Source organism: Dermacentor silvarum, chromosome 8 (assembly GCF_013339745.2).
Source record: "Dermacentor silvarum isolate Dsil-2018 chromosome 8, BIME_Dsil_1.4, whole genome shotgun sequence".
In the NCBI taxonomy this organism is placed as follows: Eukaryota; Metazoa; Arthropoda; class Arachnida; order Ixodida; family Ixodidae; genus Dermacentor; species Dermacentor silvarum.
The window spans coordinates 147,992,376-148,019,717 of record NC_051161.1 but is presented as its reverse complement, the minus strand read 5'-3'; the positions used below and the strand labels follow the sequence as shown (position 1 = coordinate 148,019,717).

The 27,342-nt window shown below is 47.7% G+C and overlaps 1 protein-coding gene across 1 annotated transcript in view; it reads right to left on the bottom strand.

Moving 5' to 3' along the window:
- Positions 1 to 27,342, bottom strand: part of LOC119461757 (uncharacterized) — a 59,766-nt gene that overhangs the window by 12,336 nt on the left and 20,088 nt on the right. Inside the window, 5 exon segments of the mRNA XM_037723132.2 lie at positions 10,201 to 10,324; positions 15,636 to 15,824; positions 21,377 to 21,638; positions 23,365 to 23,566; positions 23,568 to 23,588. Of these exon segments, the coding sequence (XP_037579060.1) occupies positions 10,201 to 10,324; positions 15,636 to 15,824; positions 21,377 to 21,638; positions 23,365 to 23,566; positions 23,568 to 23,588 (798 nt within the window).

Sequence of the window (27,342 nt, the reverse complement as noted above, 5' to 3'; positions counted from 1 at the left end):
TACCGTATATACTCACGTAATGGGTGCACTTTTTTCCCAAAAAATCTGAAGCAAAGTTGGGGCACGCATTTATTATGCGGGGTAAATTTTATCGGAACTTTTCAAAAAAGTCGAAATTTAAAAGTAAGAGGGTAATGATTTGAAAAATGGATTGGATAACTTATCATTGCAGTAAGAATGCACGGATACCAGTATTTGCAAACCGTAACAGCATTTTTAAGGCACTTTCACTTCGCATCGGAACCACCAGACCTGTGCGTCCAGGTCGCTGGCCGCTTTATCCACATCGTGCATTCACAACAGCTCATCCTCACAGTTGCTTCCGGCCGTCTGCCGTTATCGCAAGCATCACATCAAACTGCTGCTTTTCGGCACCTACTGTTTTGACAGCCACGCTGCGTGCGTGTCTTTCCTCGACCGTCCTGCTCATCGGCATGTCAAAGTTTATTGGTGTCTGATCAGCACTTGCGTTTTGTGAGCAGATAAACGCTGTCCCGCGCAATGCATATAACTCGACTAGGGGCCCATTGCACACAGCAAAACCAAAGACGGGGAGAAAAGCGAGCAACGGACACGCGAATTCGACATTATGCCCGACTAAGCTCACTATGCCAACTTAGTGCCGGCCGCCCCTTCTTCACTTGGACTCTCCCGCAGGGTTCGTACAGATTTCTAAGGCAAAAATTCAAGGATATTCCAGGACTTTCCAGGACCTGTCAAAGGTTTTTCAAGGACTCAAAGTGGCATCCAAAGTAGGATTTCTTTACTCTAACATTTCCAAAAATGACCAGTTTTATTGCACCAACACAAAATGAACACTTAGAACAGCGGCTGAGATTTCTCCGGTATAGGCGGGGTAAAGTTCACCAAAAATATTGAAAACATTCAGCGTAAAAATAAATAAATATATATTACAATGATGTTAATATCTAGCCTTGATCACTTCGGTATAGTCTTCCTACACATCCATTATATTATAACAAATAGATGTATACTGCAATTTTGTAAAACATGGTTTGTCTTGATCATTTCTCAAGTCCGGAATATTAAAACGTAACACAACGAACACCCACAACAGCTGCTCAGGCTTTTGCAGCATTAACTGGGTTGGTTCATCAAACATTTCAAAAACATTCAGCATACCACATTTTCCGGTGTATAAGCCACATTTTTCCTTAATTTTTCGTCGGTGCATCTTATAACGACGTGACCTATGCGCTCTATGCGCTCCTTCGCGCTCTATGCGTTTACCTATCTCTTTTCTTGTTTGTCCTTGTGTATGCGCAATGCTTCCCGATACAGCTATGCACCAACTCGCCCAGCAAGAAGTTCTTCTAAACGACCTATGCATGTATTTTTTTTTTTTTGCAGAAATACTGCCATCAAAATTGAATCCGAAGTTATGGCCACGAGAAGCGCGCTGGCTGACTTAATTGCTACGGGTTCGGTGCGCGCTATCGAGGTTGCGGGTTCTCGTGATCAAGTTCGAGCCCGAGCGCCGTGCGAGAAGCATGGTGCAGCAACGCAAGCGGCGGTTGGCCCACCGCGAGTCGATCGACCGCGAAGTCGTCGCATCTGCAGATCGCTGTCAAGATACGGCGCGCGCCGCTGCGCAATCTACGCAGTTGCTCCGATAGTACAGGAGCTCCCCCCACCCTTCCGCCTGGGCTGCCTTCCCGCTTTCCTCCTTTGTGCGCGATTTGGCTCGCCGTCGCACGCTTTCATTCGCACACAATACAGCGGCTCATGGCGATGATTTTATTGCTCTTGGACTTTAAACGGAACATCGCGGCAACCACGACGGCAGAAATGCGCCTGGAGTGGAAATATATGGCACCCATACGCTTGCGCATGACCCGCGTTCACGGAGCGAAACGTCACCGTAACTTTTTAACATCGCTTAACGAAAGAACAGGTGCGGCTTATACACCCGTGCAACTTATACACGTTTTGTTTTTGTTTTTTCGGAAAAACTGCCGTTTTGAGGTGGGTGCGTCTTATATACAAAGGTGCGAATTAAAGGAAAATACGGTAATGTTATTGCACTTATATTATCATAAATAATATTATAACAAACCTCCACCCAAAGGCACTGAGCATCAGTGGTAAAGTTGCTCTACTATAGCTCTCTTTAGCTTCACTAGCTTCACCTCGCGCGCTAGAGTGAAAGTGGCACAAGACAGACCATGGGCGAGGAGTGAAACGAACGATAAGGTGAGAAAAGCAGCGTAAACTGCCAACCGAGCCAGCACCGAAGCGCGGCATGGATCTCTCGCTCCGTTCGCGGTTTAACGCGGTGAAGCCTTTTATTTTTTCCGCGCAGTTCTGCAAAACAGAACTATGTGTGGGGAGTTCGATGCCGATCTAGCACAGAAAGGAGGTCGCAATGTCGATATCAAGAGTGCATTGCTCACGAAATTCAAGGATTTTCAAGGAAGGAAAAAAAGTCCAGGACTTTCAAGGGCCTTGAAAACGTACTTTTCAATTTCAAGGGTTTTCAAGGATTTCAAGGACCTGTACGCACCCTGTCCCGTGCGCCGTGCCTGGCCAAGCATTGTGCGTTCGCTCTTTGCTATTATGTCGGAGTAAAGTCCGCAAACTGCATAAAATAACTGTTGCAGAGAGCCAGTTGCAGTTTTTGTCTCTCTAGAGTCTGCGAGGTGCCTTTGCGCCGGTACTGGCGGCAAGGTTGTGGTGAGAACAGGCTGTGTGTCATCACGGTCGCTCTTTCCATCAGGCCCCAAGCTACCGTGATAACGCTTACCGCACGCTTACCGCCAGTGTTCTCTCGTCAAGGCTTTGCCGTCAGCTTCTCAGTCAACAAACCCGCTACCCCTGCCGGTGTGCCGCCACAGCAAGTTTGCCGCTAGCGTGCATGTGCAGCCTACAGAATGCGCATGCTTTAAACACATGTGCGAGAGTAAGGTATTCTAGTCTCTCCGAAAAATTACAGCGTGGCCGTTCAATCATGGGACTGCACAATAGCAATGTTTGGGGTGCATTCATTACGCGAGGGAGAAAAAAATTAGGATTTTTCGTGACCAATTTGGGGGTGCGTTCATTACGCGAGTAAATACGGTAGCCACTAAGCGGATTGAGTAGTACAGCAAATGTGAAATGAAAGCAATGAGTTTGAATACGACTCCATTGATACAACGCACTTTCTGTTAACCTTGTCTTTTTCTTTTTTTTTATTGCTAGTTATTTAACTGTCAAAAGAGTATATCTCTTCTTCCTGTCCTCATGAAAAAAATTAGGCCTCTGGGATTGACAGACCCTCCTTACATGCGAGGACTCTTGTCTATTTTGTATTCTTGCTAACACTTCAAAGAATAAGCTGCAACCTCCCGCTTCACTCCCCATATACCGTGGCTAACACAACTCTTGTATTTGAACATTTCGACTTCTGTCATCATGCTCTACCCGCCCACTTAGCAATTTCACGGCTGTGTGTTTCCAACGAGCATCCGTGGCAGTCGTTGCCTCAACGAAAACAATTCCCATTGTTGAAAGACTGGCTCGAGACATGCCTCCTTTAACCAATGTTGATCTTTGCATGTGAATTGATTAAAGAAATGGCCACGTGCAACGCGAAATGGGTGCAGCTAGCAAAGTGAAAAGCGGAGGAGACGGGCGTGACCACCCGTGAAAGTTCGCCTTGCTCCGGTAGGGGAATGACAAGCACTGACGTCGGCTGAGAAACCTGACGTGGGCTTGTCTATGCAGCTGGGACAGTATTCTCCGGCGACCTATGGTTTCACTTTTGAAAGATTTCACGACCCCATCATAGTACCGCATTTACTCGATTCTAACGCGACTTTTTTTTTCCAGAATTTTGCTACCTGAAGTCAATCCTCGCGTTACAATCGAATACCGAAATTCAAGTTGTCTAAAAAGTGCAATGATGCACCCAATTCTAATCAACGAGTGAAATCGGACGCACGCTTTCACGGAGAGTGAACGCACGGCGGAGAGCAAACGCGGCTTTCGTCATGCGAAAGGTCGTGGAGGGATAGGAAGGGGGCAAGGAGAGGCGACGTTTAGCTGCGGCACCAAATGCGCATCTTGCGACCGGCACAAGGGGAACTGGTAACTCAATCTCCCACGCGAAAGGAGGAAAGCAGGAAGGCAGCGCAGGAGGAAGGGGGTGCGGCTTGTGCTCTGCCGCAACTGCTTACTTGTACTTTGTACGGCTGCAGCACCGTATCTTGAAAGCGATCTCCACATGGCTTTGACCTTTGTATGTGCTGTGCTTTCACTGCTCAGTTTCTGTTGAAACAATAGACCGCACGAACCTTCGCTCACTGCTGCTGGCGCGCTTGCTCAAGCCAGTGTTTTGACAGTGGTTGTCTGCGGTCATCGAGTGTGATCTATTCATGTTTGCTTGTGCGAGCTGACACCATGCTTGTTAATTCAGTTAGTAAGCGAATTTGTCCAAGTTTATGCAGTCAATATATATAGCTCTCTACTAATTTGCTATCGCAATTAATGCTTCGCCTTTCGTGCAAAACTGCTAATTTTTCATGAATCGGATGGTCTTGCGATACTTTAGCGATTTTCTTTTTTTGCTGGATGCAACAAAAAGTCACCCCTCGCATTACAATCGCGGTCATGTTACAATCGAGTAAATACAGTATTCGGCCGACAGAGCTTGGCACAGCGCAAGAAACAATGTCGGCTGTACATGCGGACGCGTTCGGGCCGTGAAAGCAAAACCATCTGATCTGTCGCTCTCTCGCGGCCCCACAGCTGCCGCTGTGTGAGTTTGCCGGCTTGGCTTGGCCAGCTCATGCCGGTTTTACGCAATCTCGGAGGTCACACCTAGCTCAGTGAGAAAGAGAAGTGGAAGCACTGGTTCTTAGCACACTGCATGCAAGCATTATCATCTATATGTGGCGCGGCGCAACTAGGCGTGGCCTGAGAGACTGCGATCTCGGAGGATGCACCTGGTGGCCTACGAGGGTGGTCTGAAAAGTTCTCGGCCTCAATAAGAATCACGCGAGCTAGAACTTGCAGCACTCATGTGCACGTTCATACAAGTCTCTGCAAGTCTCAGGTGAAACGCCATCTAGTGCCGATTAGCAGTTTGGCTTTGACAGTCGATCACAGTGGGTGTAGTGTGAAGCACCGTAAGGCATGGAGAAGCTTGAGTACCGTGCGGTGATAAAGTTGTTTGTAAAAGAAGGTTTATCTCCGAATGAAATTCACCAAAGGTTTGTTAAAGTTTACAAGCAAGATTCACCTTCATACTCCACAGTAAAGAAATAGGCTGCTGAATTTAAGCGGGGGGGGGGGGGAGAGAGAGGATTGAAGATGACCCGCACAAAGGGTGCCCAAAAAGTGCAACAACTCCTGAATTGATTGACCGTGTGCACGATCTGGTTTTAGAAGACAGGAGAATGAAGTTGCGCGAAATTGCCGAGGCTGTTGGCATCTCAGTGGAACGTGTAGGTCACATTTTGCATAACGAACTACACATGAACAAGCTCTGTGCAAGATGGGTGCCGCGCATCCTTACTCCTGAGCAAAAACGCAACCGCATGACGATGTCACAGCATGCTTTGGAGCTGTATAACAAAAATCGCGCAGACTTTTTGCACAGATTTATAACAATGGATGAAACTTGGATTCACCATTACACACCGGAATCGAAACAACAATCAAAGCAGTGGACTGAAGCCGGTCTGCACCAAAGAAAGCCAAGTCAGTTCCCTCCGCAGGAAAGGTGATGGCCTCTGTTTTTTGAGACGCTGAAGGCATTCTGCTTGCGGATTATCTTGAAAAGGGTAAAACCATAATTGGGGAGTATTATTCTGACCTTTTAACTCAATTGGATCAGAAAATTCATGAGAAAAGACCAGGTTTGCAGAAGAAGATCATCTTTCATCAAGACAATGCACCGGTGCACAAAGGGCATCTTGCAATGGCTAAATTGCACGATTTGAAGTACGAATTGTTGGAGCACCCACCCTATTCTCCTGACGTGGCCCCGTCAGGCTACCACCTGTTCCCAAAACTCAAGATCTTTCTTGGTGGGCAACGTTTTTCATCAAATGAAGTAGTGATTGCTGCTGTGGATGAGTACTTTTCAGAACTTCCACAAATCATTTGAAGGACAGAATCCGGGCTCTGGAACATCGATGGACCAAGTGTGTAGAGTTGAGAGGAGACTATGTTGAAAAATAAAAATAATTGTGAAGGTCCAAAACGCTTTTTTCTACATCAGGCCGAGAACTTTTCAGACCACCCTCGTAGCTTTGTCAGCTACGTTGCTGCAGCGAGAGATAAGGTAAGAAATGAGGCAGAAAGAAGTGCTGGTTGTGGCACGCAGCTACACACGGCGGTGAGAAAGACCAGTGTTGCCCAGCAGCGTATTCGACATGTAAATTTTGAATTACCACGCCAATCGAGTGCGTAACCCGGAGGAAGGTGACATATCGGTGCACAACAGTTGGTATTTTTGTTTTCGGTGATGAATTTAGTTAGTTATATCCATTAGCAGAACAATTTTACATCATTAAAACGAGGTTTTATATACGTGGATCTCAATGGGGATTTCAAGAATAATTAAGTTTACTTCATTATATCCATTATTTTATTATAGCCTGCCCTGTTACGAGATTCAAGTGTATTAAAATTTTCCTTTTTATACAAATAAGTACAGTAGCGGACGAGTATTTTTTACACGAAAGGCGCCATAAAATTTTTCGAATTATTGAGCAATTGTGAAAAAATTAATTTCAATAAGAAAGAAAAATTATTTTACAGTAGCCGACCGATTTTCCGGACTTCCCGGGGACGCAAAAATAGTCCAAAAAATCGAAGCCCGAAAAACTGAACAGTCCGAAAAACTGAACAGTCCGAAAAACGCGAGCAAACCTCCTCCCCCAAGAAAAAAAATTATGAGGCTTAAAGCGGCTTAAGAAAAATGTTCCAGTTTCGCCCAAAAGGCGAAGCATCAATTGCGATATCAAAATAATAGACAGCTATACGAAGTAAGGATGTTAGTTTTATCGGCCGTATAAAGTTGTAAATATGCGCTTATGAACTAAATAAGCACGGTGTCACACGCGCACAGGTTACATGAACACGTCTCGCTCGATGATCGCCGAAACTCGTTAAAATGCTGGAGTGAGAAAGTGCGCCAGAAGCAGCGGGCAAATTGACCTTCGCGCTGTCTATTCTCTTGCTTCAACGCGAACGTCGAAAATTGAAAAAAAGAAAACAGCACATACAAATCTACTGGCACTCGGCGCACGCCCTTTGTACCCATCGCAGATCGCTTTGAAGATGAGTCCCCCGCAGGCGCACACTTCGGCCACATAGCAGATCGCTTTCAAGATACGGTGCCTACGCGGCAGCTCCGTCGGCAGCAGCCGGAAGAGCTGAACACAGCTACTAAGTGGTTTGTTTGAGAAAGGAAAGGTTGGCGCTATCTTCTGCAGCCCTTGAAGGAGCACAGCTCAGAGCCCCGCCGTCTCCATCGCCTTCTCCCTCCCCGTGCCTCGTGAGCGAACGAAGTCCACGCGCTTCCCGCCACCTTCCTCTCTCCCGTGTGCGTTGCCGGCTCACCCTCGCAAGCTCTCGCCCGCACAAAGCGTACGGCGCAACCGAAACTTAAAAAAAAGAAAAAGAACGGATTCCACTTAAGTGATTATGACGATAGTGCTGAGCTAACCAAAAAAAAAAGAAAAAAAAACAGCAAGTGCCCCTTTTTGGAGCGTTTTGTCAACCAAGGAAGGGCGGGCATGGCCTCCGAGACGGCAGTATAGCGTGCGTCTACTAATCTTGAAGACTATACAGGGGACCACTGGAAGCCAAGCCAGTGGCCAAGCGGAAAATCCAACATGGCGACCCCCAAGATCGTGTATCGTGGCTCGGAGCGAGCGATTTCGTCCAGAAAATCAAACATTGGCACCTAGATTCGTCCGAAAAATCGGTCGCTAAAATGCATTAGCTCTATGGGAACCCTAATGGTACATCTATGAAGTCCGGAATATCCAACAAGTGCGAATTTTTTGAGTACTAAAATCCGTCGGCTACTGTATTGAATTTGAGTTGGCAATCAAAAATACAGTTTCGTGCCACGTTAACGCTATCTTCACATCGGCAGCATGGAGCAAAGCCTGCAAGGCTTTCTCATGCACTCCCATGTCACAGGTAATAGCGTCGCCCACACTGAGACGACGCTATCACGGGGAGCACAGGCAGAGAAGTGAACGCTTCGTCTGCCTTTTTGCTTCAATGCGGCTGGGAAACTCGAGATCACGCGACTTCCAGCACCAAACACGCGAAAATACAGTGCACATGAAACCACGGCCATCTCGGTTCACCAAATACCGTAAAAACCCGTGTATAATACGAACCCGCATATAATACGAGGTGTTATTTGGGGATAGCAATAACAAAAAAAAAAAAAAAGTTTTCATCTGCATATAATGTGAGCGAGGAAAAGCCACAGAAAGCATTTACAATCTACTCTCGGTAATTCGAACACGCTTAATTCGAACTGACTCTGTGGTCCCGTTATGTGTAGTCCTATGGGAGAAAACGCCCGGTAATTTGAACGCGAAAGCATTTGCGACGGTTAATTCGAACATACGGCGCACCGACAATGCCCTCAGCAGCGCTCCAAATCACGCGGCGGCGCCTCCGACCGGCATTGCTCCGACACCGCCATAGAGCAAAAGCTTAGGATAGACCCCTCAACGCCACGCGGAGAAAAAGAAAATGAAAAGAAAATGCGGCGGCAATTTTACTCTCAAATAGCAAGGTCGCCGCTTCACTGTCGCACCGGAACACACGTGTACGAGCCGACGTCTCGGCCAACTTCACGACAATGGCAGAAAACGAAACTTCAGGGAAAGGGCTAAGTTGGCGCCGCGCCGGCGGGAGCAGCGGCAGGCGCGCACGGAGCCTGTCGAAGGTGGGGGGAGCTACGAGGGAGTTGAGAGGGATGGCGAGGGGAGCCACTGCCACCGAAGCGACGGCGTTGCCAAGGCCAAATGCGCTTCTCTGCCGCCGTTGCAACCATTGAATAACGAACCAACTTTGCAACTGGGATGTCATCTGAGCCGTAAACGCTGCCCTCGGTGACGCCGAAGTGCCGCCCCGCGGCGCAATTTCCGATGGCCCTCGGCAGCTAAAATAACTTTGCTTTTAAAGGCAGCTGGGTACTACTTTCGCGGTCCCGACATCGTGCGAGATAGACTAGCGAACGCGCCGATTCTTAGCATGGTCAATATGGCACCCGTTGAAAGCAGCAGCAGCCTACCGACGCCACTGCAAGATGACGCATACTCCGCTACGAGTCTTGATGATGACAGCAGTGAGCAAAAACAAACCTGAAACTGCAAATTTTAGGCTGAAAACTTTGGGATCCACATATAATACGAGGCAGAAATTTTACATGGTACAATTTAGAAAAAAACCTCGTATTATACGCGGTTTTTATGGTACCCTGCAAGATAGGGTGCGTGGCCCATGCACTCAACTGTGCTGAGAGCCATGCGCAGTCACGGCCGTGATAGCAAAGACGCGCTCACGGCAGTTTCAATTTATTGCCTGGGTATTCCTTCAGAGCAACAGTGAAATATTGTTATATTGAAATGTTTTATAAACACACTTTGTTATATTGAGGTTTAAAATACACGGTGTTCTGTGGGCAAAAAGTTATTAAAAAAGTTAAATACTTCGTTATATCGAGAATTTCATTGTACTGAAGTTCGTTATATCAAGTTTGAACTTCAGCCGTCAAATCCAGCTGCTACAAATGCTGTTTGAAGAATTGCATTCTATGCTCTGTGCCCTTTCAGACCTACACCAGATGGGTATTAGTTAAGTTAGGTAGATACACTTTGTAAGAATGCCATTGCAATAAACTTGCTTTTTCGTGTTTTAGTTATAGAGCTAGGTAATGCATCCCTTTCTTACAAAGGCTGTCTTTTGCAGACTTCATGAGCAGGCCAATTTTTTCGATCTCACAAGATGCTAACCTATAACCAAAACTACAACTTTTCAACAAGCATTCCAGTAAGACTAAGGCCACAGACAATCAATCAGGATCTTTTCTAAATGCAAAATGAATGCAAATGACTGGATGAGCATCATTCGAAGCCCACATATCTTGAGTACAAACAGGTTGACAAGCCTGGCTTCCAACAGAAAGGGTTCATAAAATTAAAGCAACATTACACTCACCCTGGACGAACGGCGGTCACACTTGTGCGTGTCCTGGAAGATGTTCTCTTCCGAGTACGGGTTATAGTCGGGGCACTGGTTGATGTCCAGCTCCGACAGCATCACCGTCACAGCCACCACTCCCCTGCACACGCCAGATACAAAGTGCTTATGTTGACAGTGCAAACCAGACCACAGCAATGCGCAACATATAATAGTGAACCATATCACAATATCCTGAAGCCGCATTAACCCTTTGCGGTCCGAAACTTTTACCCACTTTCCGGCTGTTCCGGTCCGAAACTATTTTGCCAGTTTGTGGCGCCGCTAACAAAACCACCAACTGGGGAATAAAAACTCACAGGATATTTATTTTTTCTCTTGCATTCTGCAGGCAACTCCTCTACCGATATTTGAGCAGCGTGTGAAACTGCTCGAACCATTCTCCTGGGTGCAGGCCAGGGTTGTTACTGCAGGTTTTGCAGAAAAACACAGTTTCCCTCCTGCCTCCGTTTGTTTTTCGATCGCTACAAGCGGCACAGTCTTTGCAGCTTCGGCCTGGGGGCTTGTAGATAAAATGGCTCCTCCCATCTAGGCTTTCCTCGCACTCTTCCGCGCAGACGGGCCTCGCTTTTTGGCTCTAGCCCTCACGTCACCCACCAGCTGTAGGATGAGGTTGCGGCAGTACTGCAGGTGTCGCTGTTCTTTTTCACCATAATTCTGCAGCTGTGTGCGCCTCAAAATAAAGCTATTGACAGTGGAAACCCCTAGAAGCTTTCACTAAATGTACCACCGTAAAACGCACGCGGTGAAAATGTGGTCATGCTTCTCAGCGAACCGCCCGAACGTGCGGTTGCGCGCGCAAGTGAGAACGCTCTTGTATCCAGAAGCCGTGCTGAACATTGTGCTGCACCCTAGTGCAAAGAGAAGTAAACTTCAACAAACAAAGTTTATTTATCCCTCAAGAGATGGCACATCGTGTTTATTGCATGCGAACGTGCTGTTCCGCGCGCAAGTGAGAACGCTCTGGTATCCAGAAACCGTGCTGAACATTGTGCTGCACCCTAGTGCAAAAAGAAGTAAACTTCAACAAAGTTTATTTATCCCTCAAGAGATGGCGCATCATTTATACAAAGAATGCACACGAATTACATGAGAAAAACCGCGAAATTTAACCCCCGAACACCCTTGTCGGGCAGTGCCCGACAGCAGACCGCAAAGGGTTAATGGACAATCACTTTCTAGTAGGGGTGTGCGAATACCAAATACAGTGGAATCTCGATGATACAATCACGGCTAATACAAATTTCCAGATTATACGAATTTTTATGTGGTCCCGGCCGAGCCCCATTACTTTGCAACGTGCTAGAGAACGGTTGTTACGAATCGATTTTCGACCCGCGTCGGTTGATACGAATAAACGCTGCCACACCGATGGCCGCGAAGGACAACAGCGCGCAGTCACACGCTTTCTCCCTTTCTCTTTTGGTGCGGAGGCGTGGACGTGGCGGCGGACAGCGGGGAGGCCGCGACTGGGCGCGAAGAGCTTGAAGTGGTGGCGCTTTTGTTGCTTTTGTGCTTTTCCTTTTGTGCTTTTCGCCGCGCAGGCATGGGGAAGAGCGAACGTTCGTGCGGTCTATCGCTTCAACGGAAACTGAGCGGCATAAGCACAGCGCATACAAAGGTCAGAGCCATGTGGAGATCGCTTTCAAGATACGGTGCACGCGACAACACCGACAGCCGGCACAGGCGCAAAGTACAAGAACGCATTTGTTGCCAGAGTAAAAGCCTCTTCCCTCCCTCCCGCGCTGCTTTCCCGCTTTGCTCATTTCGCGTGGGAAATCACGTCGCCAGTTACCCTTGCGCCCCGTTGCAAGATATGCATTTGGAGCCGCAGCACAACGTCGCCCCCCCCCCTTCCTTCCTCCCGTACCCCCAGAGCCTTTCGTGCGTCGCGTTTGCTCGCCGCTATGCGTTCGCTCTCCATGAAGGCGCGCGTCCCCCGCGCGCTTTCACTCGCACATACGGCGCGCGGCAACGATTTTATCTCCCTTGGACTCATGCTCCACTCATACTGAACACCGCATCCGATGCTCTTCCTCCGCATCGCCCTCGTTGATCTATTCTTCCATCGGTGGGCGCACCTCATTGAGAAGCATGCTCGCTACCGCCCTTGTTGGCGAGATTTTCCCGCGGAAGCCGCATTATAACCGGTATTTCGTCTCAGCGGCTGCACTGTAAGCGGTATGCGTATACATGGAGTTCTATGGGAGGGTAAACGGGAGTTGGAAAAGGCCGCGTTGTCGCCAGTTCTGCACTATAAATGGTTACGTTATAAGTGGTCTATACTGTAAATGCTTTTTACGTACGTGTGCCTGAGTGAGTTCACCACTGACTCTTTAATTTAGCTAGTTTTAATTGTGTTTCGATGATACGAATTTCGGCTAATACGAATATTTTTCGTGACCCCGTGAGATTCGTATCATCGAGATTCCACTGTAGTAGATTCCGAATTGAATATTGAATATCAAAAAATTTTCACAAAATGTATTGCTTCCAAATTTTGGGCAAGAAAATACAGTACTACACATGCTTGGGAGTCTCTCAGGATTGGATAACAAGAATGTAGCAAGCTATCAGTAACATAGGTACATAAAAATCAAGACATACAATACGGTCCACTATTATCGAAGGAAACCAAATTACACTGATTACAGCTCAGTTCTAGTATATGAAGGTCTGGAAAATATGTTGTTTCATCAATAGAATTTCTGTTGAATAGAATAAACAGCTTTTTTTCGTCTGAAACTAATGAATTTGTGATGTTCTGTTGTACTGAATACCAATGAGGTTCTCAGTTTAATAGTGCACCTGTGTTTTGCAGCATTCTTTTATTTATTGCACGGAAAGTTTTGCTTTTTAAGTTTTTTATCCAAAATGCAGCAGGGCTATCCCAACTTTATGGCAGGTGGGTTATCGTAAGGCCATTCTGCACAACAGACAAAAAGACCGCACATCAAGTGACTCTCGTAGCTGGCGCCGACAGCAAAGAGCAGACGCCATCCGCGCCATTTAATTGTCAGGTTCGGCGCAATTTGCCCTCTGTGAAAGATTCTAAAATCTGCAGGGCCACGGAAGGAAATTGCGCCATGCCAGATCGCACGATGCTTTTCGACTCTAGTCATTAGATTTCTCGATTAATTCGATCCCAACCGAAGATCTTGGTTGGCGACCATGTAATTCTATGGTCACTAACCTTCGCCGAATAGTTCGAACTCGACCAGTCAGCACGCATGTACCTGACCCCTACGGTGACCCCTACGGTGACCCGGACAGCGACTCCTTTAGTGGCCGTCTGTGTCGACGGAGCTTAGGGGCAGTAAATGCATTGAACACACGTCGTCTCCCGTGCCATCCATACTGTTCAAGACTCCTGTCACCTTGAAGCTATTGATGATGGTCTCTAACAGAACCACATGTCATGTGTTTAAAATTCACACACACACTTTTTTGTAGTCACGACCTTTTAATGTGCCCGAAAGCATGATGCAGCTAAATTAGCCACAGCACAGCCAACTCTGTTGAAGCAAGCTGAATCTATGCTGTGTGACCTCGTGCATGATCCAGTGGGATACAATGATGACGATGGTGATGCCATTGTCGGCAGGACAGTAAATCGTGCCATTGAGTAGTGGCTTGTGGAAATGCACATGCAGGTGGGTACATGCCTGATGCTCAATGAAACATTTTTTCAAAATTTTCGCGCTCCAATGTACAGGTGCAGGGCTTACCCAAGTGAATACAGTATTCATTTAAGATATTCACATCTGTACATGTTTATCTTTCACCGGTGACCGCTTTTCACCTGCTAACAAATGTTAAATGTTATCGCTAGGCACAGGACGCACCTGCATGTATCGGAAGTTTCTCGAACACTATCGATGCTTCTATCCATTGCCTGTTGTCACTGACGCTTAGGTAATCTGATTGTATGACCGACGCGAATTGTCTAGTACTTTCTAGAAGGCACGCGGGCACCAAGGATTACTCTGAAACCGTCGATGACTCACGTATAAAAGCTGACGCATTTCGCCGCTGATCAAATTTCACCGATCGCCGACTGTGTTCGCCACTATCGCTGTGCTTCGAGTGTAGCTTGCTTTTGTGGGCACAGGTTCGCCCAATAAAGAATCAGTTTCGTCATACACAGTTTTATGACCGTTTTCTTCACCGTCACTACTACGTGACAATATGCACCATGTGCAGCTTTATGAATGAAAAATAATGCAATGGCATAGGAAAAAAAAGGAGTAGCTATGTCATGGTGATGTGGCTGTGTCTTCTTGATCGGCACCATAAAATAAACAGTCTAAAATAGCCTTGTCACTATTGTACAGCAATCATAAACCTGTTGTCACGACTTTATTCAGACGTAAACATACACTACGGGCATCAAATGTGTATCCGTTTTTTTGCTTGCACACGAATGAAATGAGTCAAAACAATTATACAGTCGAGCCCGACTATATTGAACCCGTTTATATCAAATTATCCCGTATATCGCACAATTTCTAAACACGATAAATTTACATTGAGAATATATAGCAAAAGTTATTGTTACATCGAACGAAAATAGCAACGACAACCGATATATCAAACTCCATGTGCCTCAAAAGTGCCCCAGCAAGTTGGCTTTCCCTCGCGGTGGTGGGGAAAACTGCCGGCGCCACCCTAGAAAAAGTGGTTTAGACCCGGCTGTGCATGGGCGAACACCCCCCTGCAATAAATGATCCTGGCCTGCTCGCAGCGCTTACAGCCAATCAGAGGCCGTCGTGCTTTCTCCAAGGTGCGGAGGCGGTACAAGTGAGCGCCATTTTTTCTTTCTTTATGCTTGTGTGCCTGCTGATGAGGACTATGTTGCAGACGCTGTGCCGACCACGAGCCAAAGCAACAGCAATAAGGAAATTGACGATGGCCCGTTGCCTACATCCTCCGAAGTGATTAGTGCACTTGTGTTGGTCCGGCGCTATTGCGTGAATATAGAAGGTTGCGGCCTCAGCTGCTCCGACTCGTTGGACAACGTGGAGGCGTGCGTGCTGTCGCAGGCAGCGAAGTCGTTGACACAGAAGAAAATCCAGGACTATTTTGTTCCAAAGTAGGGCACGCAAGTAAGCCACCATATTAATAAAGTACTTTTCTTATTGGTATGTGCCTTTGCGTCATCAAATCCTATAGCGGGCCTATATCGAATTATGCCATATATCGAACTTATAAACGTTTTTTGGCGAGTTTGATATACCCGGGTTCGACTGTACATTCTAGTTAAATGCGTTGCAAAGTAAATGACTTAACGAACACAAAGGTGTCTATATTCTTTTTGCCGTGTGCATGTTTTCGCACATTGTTACTATGTCAAGAGGAGAGCATTAACACCGCATGATGGTAGCCCCACTTACTTGAACTCGATGCGGTCGTGGAGGCTGTCCCAGCCGAAGAAAGGTGACGCGTACACCATGACCCAGTCAGTGTGCAGGCCTCCGCAGTCAAAGTACGGGTCAGTCCAGTAGCCGTGTTCCACCTCTGCCGCATGATATTGAAGCGGGTAGTGGTCGTAGTTGATTGGGTTGTGGCCTGTGGAGTTGTACCTGCAGAAAGCGGCAACAGCTTTTTTTGGCACAGTTGTGATTGACAGCACGGGGCCACTGCTTGTTTCACCTGCAATGCACGATTAGTGGCTCAACAACCCACCACGAGGGAGGCCCCGCTCACTGCTTGTACCTTTGCCAGGCTTGCAACATGGTTCTGACGTGTTTAATACCACAGTCCCACGTGCACGTTTTATCTTCCTTTTCTCTCTTTTTTTTTCTTTGACACGATGAGTGGTGCAACACCTGGAGGGAGGGGTTTTGGAGCTTTGACGGGCACTTGTTTTCATTCACGGCAGTCCCCCTAACAACTGTGCTGTTGCGTAGCTGCTAACCTGAGGACTTCAAAATTCGGGAGATTTGCCAAGACACGCACCCTTTTTGGACAAGTCCACCATGACAGAAAGCGTGGGATGCAAGCAACATCAACACGTGGCGCTAAGCTTTGTCACACTATCTGTCGTACGGAAACAAAACTTACCATAACATTTTAGTCTAAGCACTTTCCAAGTAAACGCAGCCAGTCAACGAATGTTTCATGTTTGCATCTCGGGAAAGGCACGAAGCATGCAGAATGCATGACGCAGCTTTAATCGGGCAAGGCCGGGGCTGAGCGTCAGTGGCCAGACGAGTACAGCATATACTCTAACACGAGGCACGAAAGAGTAGAGGTGTGCAAATATTCAATCAAGTATTATCCTTTCTGATTACCCTTCTAGCAAGCAGAGGAAAGGAATAATTTCTCTTGAGAGGTGCAAGGTATTGCTACTCATGGCAAATGCTGGCTTAACAAGACTAACTGTATGAAGGACGTTTTTACTGCTAGGTAGAACACAAAAGCAAGATACACGATTGACAACAAAGGTGGTGTCGTAGTCCCTGGTTAACAGTTTTGCATTCGTCTATTTAGTGGTATATTGTCACATATGCAGCTTTATCCTTTGCCAGTGGTTACCTTGATAAAATAATCCCTGTTATTTTAACGCTATCACACAAGGCGCCCATTTTTGGTGTTGGAAAATTTATTAATGCTGTCACCAATCCTGTAGTGAGACAGGTCTGTCAAATCAAACTGCATATGTGGTGCAAATACAGTGGAACCCCCTTATAACGATACCAGTTTTAACAATCTACAGTGTAGACCGCTTATAACGTAAGTCGTTGGAGTCGCGAATATCTGCACTATAAGCGGTACCGCACTATAACCAAAACAACGATTTTCAAGCCCTGCACATATGCAAAACATGTAGACCAAGCATGTAGACACGCTTTGTACTATAGCGCGCACATCGCGATTACGTTTTCGCCAGTGAGCAGGCAAAAACATAATCGCGATGTAGCCGGTGCTCTTCAAGCTCGACAGCATTGCACCGAGTCAAAACGAAACAACTGTTTGCCGCAACCGCTGCAGAAAAAACCGTGACCGCTATTGACGCGATTATGGACGGTGACTTTGCGGTGCTGAAGGCACGCGCCCGACGCACGCACCGAGTCTTTACGAATTAACTACCATTCGCTGCAACAGCTGCAGTCAAAACCGCGGTTGCTATCTATGCGATCATCAATGGCGACAACGCCGTTTTTTAGGCAAGCAGCCGACGCGCGTCCCTAGTAAAAACGAAACTACTGTTCGCCGCAACCGCTGCGGAGAAAACCGCAGCAGCTATCAACGCGATCGTGGATGACGACTACGCAGTTATGAAAGCCCGCAGCCAACACGATGTTATGCGCAGCGGTAAACGCAATAATACAGGCTTTAAAGACACAACTAGGCTCGAAGCGTTCCGGAGTTGCTGTAATTAACGTACAATTTTAGCTGATGGCTGTGGCGATACGGACTCCGCAGCTTCGTTTCGGTTGGACGCTAGCGCCGTTCTTGCATGCTCTTTTGCCTGCTTGACGCTCCTTGCCAACCCAGCTTAAAGCCCCTTGACATCAAGGAGCTTTAACCGAGCTCTGAAAGTAGTCCGAATTAACCGATGTGCGGCCAAATAAATCCGAATTAACGAGAGTTTGATTGCATTGAATAATGCATACGCCGGCCGGGACTAGAGGACGAGTCCGAATTAACGAGGTTTTACTGTAGCTCCAAACTAAATTTGCGGAACACTGCTTAAATTGACAGCGTCACTCTCGCGATAACTACACTTCACGACACGCATCGCGACGGGTGCACAGAAACTGAAGCCGCGTTCAGTGCAAAATGCACCGCTGATAAGCAGCCGAGCAAAAGGTTTCTCTGTCGCCTAGACAACCTACGCGCGCATTTTTTTCCGTTCGTTTGCTCCACGTCTCGTGCTCCTCCTCCGCATCGCCCTCATTGATCTCCTCTCCCATCGGTGAGCGCACCTTGTTGAGAAGCGTGCTCGCTGCCGCCCTTGTCGGCGAGATTTTCCCGCGGAAGCCACATTATAACCGGTATTTCGTCTCACGCGGCTGCACTGTAAGCGGTATGCGTATACAGAGGAATATCGATGATACGATCACGGCTAATACGAATTTCCGGATGATATGAATTTTTCCATGGTCCCGGCCGAGCCCCATTACTTTGCAACGTGCTCGAGAACGGTTGTTACGAATCGATTTTCGACCCGCATCGGTTGATACGAATAAACACCGCCCCACCGACGGCCTCGAAAGAGAACAGCGTACAGTCACGTGCTTTCTCCCTTTCTCTTTTGGTGCGGAGGCGCGGACGCGGCGCCGGACAGCGCGGTGGCCGCGACTAGGCGCGAAGAGTTTGAAGCGGTGGCGCTTTTGTGCTTTTCCTCCTTTTCGGCGGCCACCCATCGGACGCAGTGGCTGCTGTGCTTCAGGCCGCGTTCTTTGTGTTTGCGCCATTTTGCCTAGTCGCAGCGAGCTATGTCTACTGAGATACGATCTCGGCTGATTCGCGCGGCCGTACGCGGAGGCGCGGGAGCCTCCGTTGGCGCGTCTTCTGTCGACTGCGTTATCGGTGCCGATGGCACAGGGCGATTGTCGGTTTCGCTGCTGTAGTCACACGGTGCAAGATAGCGCGGCACGTAATCCACGGTGCAAGGTAGCGCGGCACGTTCAGTCGGGTGCTCCTCCGCTTCTCCCGCTCATCGCCGTATTTTTCTTGCCGTAGGAGGCTTGAGCATCCGTATTCGGAAGGCGTGCTTCGTCCAAAATTTCTTCTCCTACGAGCGACGATCCATCACTAACCTGGGAGCTCTCAGTAATCCGAATTCTGCGTGTCAAGCGAAGACGCCGGCGTGGTTTACGAAGCAGACAACTGCGGTTGCCATCTTGCCCCTGCCACAGCAGCAACCAATGGAGAGACCATGGAATCGACACCTTTCACGCACGGCAGTCAATCGGAGGCCCGCTTTCATCAAAGTGACTGCCTATCGCAGACCCGCGCTTCTTTTGTGTTTGCGCGTTTATTACAAGATTGCGATGACGGACGAATTGAGAAGCGGAACGGCGAAGCTTTGAGCTTTCGAACGATACCAAGATGGCGGCGCTCGATGGCGGGAAATACGAGATATGTCTTCGTGAATTGCGGTGATTTTGCGCGATCTAAAGCTGTTTTCTCGCCCTGGACGCTGACGAATACATCTCTTTCGGCCACTTTTAGTGCGTTTTCAGCCAAACCATTTTGATGCAGCGTAGATTAGGCGTTGCAGATATCGAAACGCGTGGTTTTCAAAAATGAAATTTTCTCGCGATTTTCGCGATCTGATTCCCTCATCCCGCCATAATTTAGATAGCTTTAATTGTGTTTCGATGATACGAATTTCGGCTAATACGAATATTTTTCGTGACCCCGTGAGATTCGTATCATCGAGATTCCACTGTACATGGAGTTCTATGGAAGGGTAAACGGGAGTCGGAAAAGGCCGCGTTGTAGCCAGTTCTGCACTATAAACGGTTACGTTATAAGTGGTCTATACTGTATTGGTTATAACAATGACAAGCTGCTGCACCGTCAACTTTTGCATGTTTGCTATGGTGAAATAATCCGCTTACTACAGTGCCCCCATGCCGCACTATCGGCTACAATGATGAAGTGTAGCTAGTATTGGGGGTCCGTGCTGAAAGGGAATGGAATGCGAACTCCTTGAAAATAAAAAGAAATTTGAGCCGCTGCATGCCGCTAAGCGCTGTTTTCCATCCTTCTCCACATCGCCAGCCTCCCGCGCCTCTCTCCCATCGCCCTTTCACTCCTCCAAACAGGAATGGACTGCGCCCATAGCTCTACACCGTGCCACTCTCTGAATCCCAAATGGACCGCGCCAACTGTGCTGATAGCGCTGAGCTGGCGGAGCGCCGCAAAGGCACAAATGTGAGACGCAATAGAGTCAAAACGGCATTAGCATCTACCAAAACTAAGAGACAGTTTGCATCGCCACAGTCATCAGTGAAATTCGTACTGAAATGACAGCAACACCGGAACGCTTCGTGCCTTTAAAGCCTTTATTCTTGTGCTTACCACAGCACCGCGTTGGCCACATGCCTTGACGACTGAGTAGTCGCCATCCATGATCGCGTCACTAGTGGCCGTGATTTCGTCCACAGCGGTTGCGGCAAACAGTAGTTTCGTTTTTACTCAGTGCAAAGCTGTCAAGGATGAAGAGCACCGTCTACATCGCGATGAGCGGCGACCTGGCAACACTGGCGAAAAAATAATCGGGATGTGCGCGCGGCTGCGCGTGGTAGCGAATAGCGTGTCTTAGATGACGCGCACTGCGCTGTGAAAGAAGTCACGAGGACTTCGCCGCTACGAGCACAATTCGGTCACGAGATGACGAGAATTGCAGCTTCCGCACTGCTCTTGTGCAAAACAGAAACAGGATCCTGATTCATTCCGTAAATAAAAGCGTGTTGACGTAGAAAGCATTTGTTTATTGGGCGAACGCGCTCCTCCGGCCGTCGGGCGCCCGCTTCGCCGCTGCCGTGTTTTCTTGATACCCTCAGTAATTCGACATTCAGTTAATTCGAACATTCTTTCTGTCCCATGAAATCCGAATTAACGAGGTTTTACTATAGCAGTGACATTCTTGAACACCGGCAGTCGCAACTTGTTACACGCAATCAGAGCATGTAGGAAGCAGAGTTAAACAGTTCAAAAAGTATGCACAATCAGCAGCCGGATGAAGGAATGTGGTGGGGAGGGGCACTGGCCTCCCCTATTTTGATTTTTTTTTTCATGCATCCCGGTTATAACAATTATCGGTTATATAACAATGGAATTTTCGTGGCACTTGAATATTGTTATAAGTGGGTTCGACTGTAGTACTTTACATTTTCAAATCTCCACAATCACCACCAACTGCTCAAGAATGTACAGTGGTGCATTTATAAAAACTCGATAAACTCTAGCAGCATTATTGGATTCACTGAGCTTGCCGCTATCACGGTCACTCAAATTGTTGCCCTGCTTTCTAGGCCTAGATCTACCTGATAAATAGTTCTATTCTTTCATTCACTATTTCTGTTCCTACCGTAAGACGTGTCCCTTTAGCAGGCACCAACTGAGTCGACGAATAGTCCTAACAGTGAAATGATGCCTGCATGTGAGCACACACCTGATGCGGATCTTGGTGGTGTAAGTGACCAGGTCATCGAGGTTGGCCGCCCAGCGGGTCTTCAGCTGGGAGAAGAACCCTTCGTGCAGGTAGGCAGCACCGCGGAAGCGTGCCATGTCGTCGACGTAGAAGCGCCGCTCATTGCGATGGCGCCGATAGGCATAAGGCGCATAGAGGGGCCGCCCAGGAAACTGCTTCCGGTCAAAGTACACACCGCAGCCCAGGATCCGCTGGTTGCCAGCAACCAGCGACATGGCCTCACCTGTAGCCCGTAGTTTGAAGCTGAGCACAACAAACTCACAGCATCACATAGAAGGCTAGTTGGTAAAATGTTCCCCGCGAGCAACAGAGCTCGAACTGCACACTTGTGTACCATCTGGTGCAGCGTTGGTGTGCGGTTTACAAAGGAGGTTAGCTTAGGTTAGTGACACTAAAGGCAAACATCAGTACACTCAATGTCCGATTTTTCAGACTCCCTAGGAGCAGCGAAAATGTCCGAAAAAACAAATGCATGCCTTTTACTGCCCCCATGGGCTCAAATCGCCACAGGCACGTCCGAAATAGCTCTACAGGCCTGCCAGTACACTTATTGGGCGTGTCGGTGCTTGCACTATGATAGGAGACGGCGGGTGCACGCGTGCCTAATTAAAGGAAACATGCTATGTCCCGTGACAATGACCCCTTCCCACCCTTGGTATTCTTCATCGTAATACATTGTGTATGCTTCACCGCATAACATTGCTGTATTGAGGCAAAACTGACTTTAAGTAACCGGCATTATGCAATGCGATTTGCTTTCCGAGATTCGAAGCCATTGGCGATGATTACAAAGGCGGAGTCGGCGCCATTGCTAACAGCGACGAATTGCTTCAATGAAAAACATGGCACCGAACAGCAAGAAGCTTCGTAGCGAACGTCGGAGCAGTTAGCCCTAATGTTGCCGCGGTGGTGGCTACGTGCGTGAGCGCCAGTTTGAGGCGGCGAGATAATCGAAATGGCGGCAGCGGTGGCTTCAAATAATGCAGTTTCGGACCTGCGGTCATGGCGAAAAGCCAAGAAAATCGGATGGCAAAGGCTTTTTGCATCCAAAATTTCAGACATTCTTACACATTGACTCTACGGGGTATGTGGCAGTGCTGCGAAGGCGTTCGAATTATCGGGTATGTCCCAAAAATAGGCGTCCGGAAAATCGGTCGTCGTCTGTAATGACTAAAACATATTCAAGTGGCCATTTTAAGAAGAAGCATGTTGGCTGCAAGTGACAATTGCTTCGCTCCTGGCCATTTCTAGGTGCCGTAGAATTTGCTGTATTACAACATGAAGCAGATCAACAGCAAAATTGAGCTTCAGTAATCACCCTTCAAGTTCACCTGTGCTCTCAGTAAAGCTTAGTCGCCATCTTACAAGCCTTTCTAAGCACTCTGAAAGAACCAGTTACGTCATGGTACCACCTAGTACTATAGTTTCACAATTACAGTGCCACTTTTGACCTACAATAATATCCATTTTCCCGCTAACAAAAGTGTTCTCAGTCTACTGTTTCAAGGTGTCAACAATGTTACGTTTAAAACTGCCACTTGCAACAAAGTGCTCTGAATGAAATGTTTCCACATATTATCCCAGTAGGAATTAAAAAGGAATTTTTCCAAGATTGGGACAGAATGGCTACGACTAAAGAGAAGGAAATGAACACAGCTTCCGAGGGCAAAGGTTGCTGTGTAAAGGCAAATAGATGATATAACAAAGGGCAACAATTAATGCCAGATCCTAAGCACTGCTGCGCCTATGAGTTGAGACTATTGGAAGCATTATGAGAAAGCAACCGCACCCACAGCATGTCATTGCATCTCCAATCTTTAATGTGCACAAGTCCTTGAACAGTGGCTATTTACATTGTTCTGGTCCTCTTCGTTGATGCTGATGCCCCTAGGTCACCAAGCCATAGCATGCAACTACAAAAAAGCAAGCAGCGTTGGCACCACACTCACCAATGATCTGGTCCTGTGTGAGCGAGCGGTCGGGCACTCGGAACTCGGCGAACAGGTCCTTGGGGTCAACGGTCTGCAGGAACCCCGAGAGGAAGTTTGCCAGCCGCACCGCCGAGCGTGCCTCATTTTCCAGATGCCACTCGCGACCGTGCGCCACATCACCCGGTAGACGCAGCAGCTCGGGGCGTTGCCGCCCGATTTCGGCAGCAGTTGGATGCCGTCACCTGCGCACCCGAAACGCCTTTGTTTTTCAAGATTGTTCATCATGCTTACAGGGACACTAACTGGCATCACATGTGCTTCACCCACAACCATTCTCTATTGCCTCCCAAGATGACTAGCCCCATGTTCCACTGTCCTACTCACACGCACTGCTGCCCCATAAACACTATCTGGTTCAATGGCACCACTTCCCTAGCCTTACAAAGTAATCTTCAAGACTTTATTTATATTTACTCATATGGCTTCACTGCCAGATGTTTACTAGCTGAGAATGTGAAGGGCAGATTTACCCCGTCTTAATTTTATATCAAAACAACTTAAGAGACTTCAAACAATTTTTGCACGTTTAGGCTGCTTCTGTGGAGAAAACGTTATCAAAAGCTCACTCAGTCAATTCATTGGATCCTTTAGAATGCTTTCGCATTTTTGTATGGTTTATGAATACTTTACACACGGTCAGACTGACCGATTCTGTTGTGTTGTTTTTGTAGAACTATAATTTACCAATTCAGATTACCTTAATAATTAATTAACCTAACGTTAACAATTCAGATTAACTTAGTATTCAGTTTCAGTTAGATTCAGTTTAACCTAAAAACAGCACTGGCACTCATGAGTGCCAGCGCCGTCAATACATCTGCATCTCTCACTCAGAAAATGACGCTCTGCATACTGACTTCCCAATCAGGCTAGAACACTGCAAGAAATTCGCATAGCTACATCCATTCAAATGCACAAGTTGCAGTTTTTTTTTTTTTTTTTTAAAGACACAGAGAGAGATGAGACTTTATTCATATTACAAAAATTATAGAATATTTTATTTTTATTTTGCTTTATTTTATTTTATTGAAGATTTGACCACAGACAGAGTATGGCCCTTTTAGTGTGGTGCACTACAGTACAAACTGAATGATGTACAAAGCAGCAAAAAAAAACGTAATTAACAAAAAAAAAAACAATTAGCACAATGCATGGAGCAAAACAAAGGGAAAGACAACAACAGCATCTAATTGGCACAGGCCCAATACAGATACTAAACCATACATATACAGTCGACGTCCGATTTCCCGGACCCTCAAGGGACCGCGAAAACGTCCGGAAAATCGGGCAGTCCGGAAAAAACGATATGCACGTGAAAACGCACCTTTTTGGTAGGTATTTTCGCTGACGGGAGAGGGTCACGGCCGGAGATACAAGATTCTGCCATTGCTATCAGCCAATGCACGCTTTAGTGTGGCCGTCTGAAAAGAGCCGTTTATAAAAAAAAAATATAAATAAGACGTGGCCTGCCGCTTACCTTCATAGGTCAGGCACTATGGGCGCAACAGAAGTCGCTTATTTTCTTATGCACGGATCCGCTTGCCCGCGATCATGTCTGCCTCAATTTCAGTCACGTCAGGTTGCCGGCTGTACACCTGATGACGTGTCATCAGTGCTCGCGTCAACTCCGAGCTCGTTGGCTGTGTAGGAGCTGGCTCTTCGTTCTCGGTGTCGGAGTCTTCGGAATCCTCCGTAACTTGACGAATGATTTCGTCATCGGTCAACTCCGCACATAGCTCGAGGTCTTTGTCAGCGTCGGCGAAGCCCTCAAAGGCTATCCCGGCTGGAATCGACACGCCGGCAGCGCGCAGATCGTCGAAGGCAACGTCCGCGGATGGCAGTTCGTCACTTCGTCAGTTCGTCCACGGAGGGCAGTTCGCGGATGGCAGTTCGTTCAAAGGCGCGGACGAAGACGAAGGAGCAGTCAGTGCCATCGCTGTAAACGGCGAATCCGCTCGACGAAAAGCGCAGCACGAAACAGCTAGGAACTCGGTGGATGCTGAAGGTCGGGAAACGTGATCACTGAAGATAGCGCGCAGCAGCAAACGATCAACCGCAGACACGACCGCAGAGCTGGCAGAGCTGACAAAACAACACGTGAACGAACACAGTGAGGTTTGGCTTGGCTAAGCAAGTTTGTATGGGTGTTCTGTGGCTAAGCTACGGTTGGCAACGAATTGACACGTGCGGTTTCGAGGTTACGGCAGCCGCGGCGCGGTGCGGCGGTGCTGCTGGCCACACCTGCGATGCGAGTATGGTGGGTTCGAGGATAAGAAAACAACCAAAATGGCGGCGTCGGTGGTGACTTTGGGTCGGCGGTTAACAGTAAAAAGTCCGGGAAATCGGATGGCGAAGGCTATAAGCGTCCGGAATTTCGGACTTTTTAATACATTGACTCTATGGGGAACTTGACGGTGCCACAGATGAGTCCGGGAAATCAGGCATGTCCGGAATTTCGGGCGTCCGGGAAATCGGACGTCGACTGTACGCATCTGTACAGTATACAGAGGAGTTCAGTAGAAACTCGATACGATCCCATTGTGTACAATTTCCTGGAGCCAATGTTCACGATCTAGAACACAAGAAATGACCCAATACAATTGCGCTTCTTTCTTTCTGGATCATACATTCCTGGAAAAGACTATATTTTGGCACGAACGTTCGATACACAGCCAAACTTGCGATCTTGAAGCTAAACATTTCGACAGAATTACTTGTCTGGTTGGGAAAATTGATTAAGACTTAGAGATTGACTCCAACCGAATAAGGAAATTTACTAGCCCGATGTTTCGGAACCAATTCAGCTCCTTCTTCACGGGGTATTCTTCGGAGGTGGCGGTGTGCCGCTTTTAAAAGGTCCGTCGTAACAAAGGAGAGGAAGGGGGAGAGAGCGTAAGGTGCGGAGACACTTGGCAGGGCACCTGCTCTAGACAGACAAAATAGGTGGTGGGGGTGGGGTGGGGGGCTTCGGCGTCGCTGGTCGGCTGGGTTGACCGATGCTGGGCGCCCTTTAGTCACAGGAATGCGTTGACGAGAGACTGGGGGGGGGGGGGGGGACGAGTTGTTTTGGTGTTGCTGACCTAGAGCGGGGGGTCCTTTCTTCCCTTCGTCGCACCTGCAAGGCCATGAACATACAAAGAAGGAAGAATGCCCTTAACCGATGTTGGCCGTCTGTCTAGAGCAGGTGCCCTGCCAAGTGTCTCCGCGCACCTTATGCTCTCTCCCCCTTCCTCTCCTTTGTTACGACGGACCTTTTAAAAGCGGCACACCGCTACCTCCGAAGAATACCCCCTGAAGAAGGAGCTGAATTGCTTCCGAAACGTCGGGCTAGTAAATTTCCTTATTTGGTTGGAGTCAATCTCTAAGTCTTAAACTTGCGATCATATGATATGTTTGATACTCTGAATGAACAAGCACAAAAAAGAATGGTAAAAGGCTCAAAAGTAAACGCATGTATTCCATATGTAAGTACCAGAAAAGTGCTCAAAGTAGCTCACTTGCAGAAGGCACACACACAAGCAGATCCAAGCGCAATTCAGTTGTTCTTACATTCTTTTTCAGGAACTCGGACAACAAAGAACTGTGTTAACTATCACAATGCAGGCCTCTAGTAAACACACACAAGTGACCGCATGGCAGCTTTCTCCATCCCTACTCAGCAGTGATAATTTGCAGTTTGTCCGTGAATCCTGGTGTCCCGAGTGAAAGAAAAAGATGAGACCAATAACAACGAAGTGTTGCAACGGTTCATTCACAATTGGACCAAGTGTGCGTGTGAGGCCGTCAAATAAGAGGAGGCCTCGTGTTGGCCCAGATATTTGGTGCGCAACAACTGAGCCAGACATGGGGAGCACGCGATGAAATGCTTGGTGGCGGGACACGCGGTCACACAGCGGCAGATGGAAGCCAGTAGGTCAAAGTGTCGGACGTTGGCAA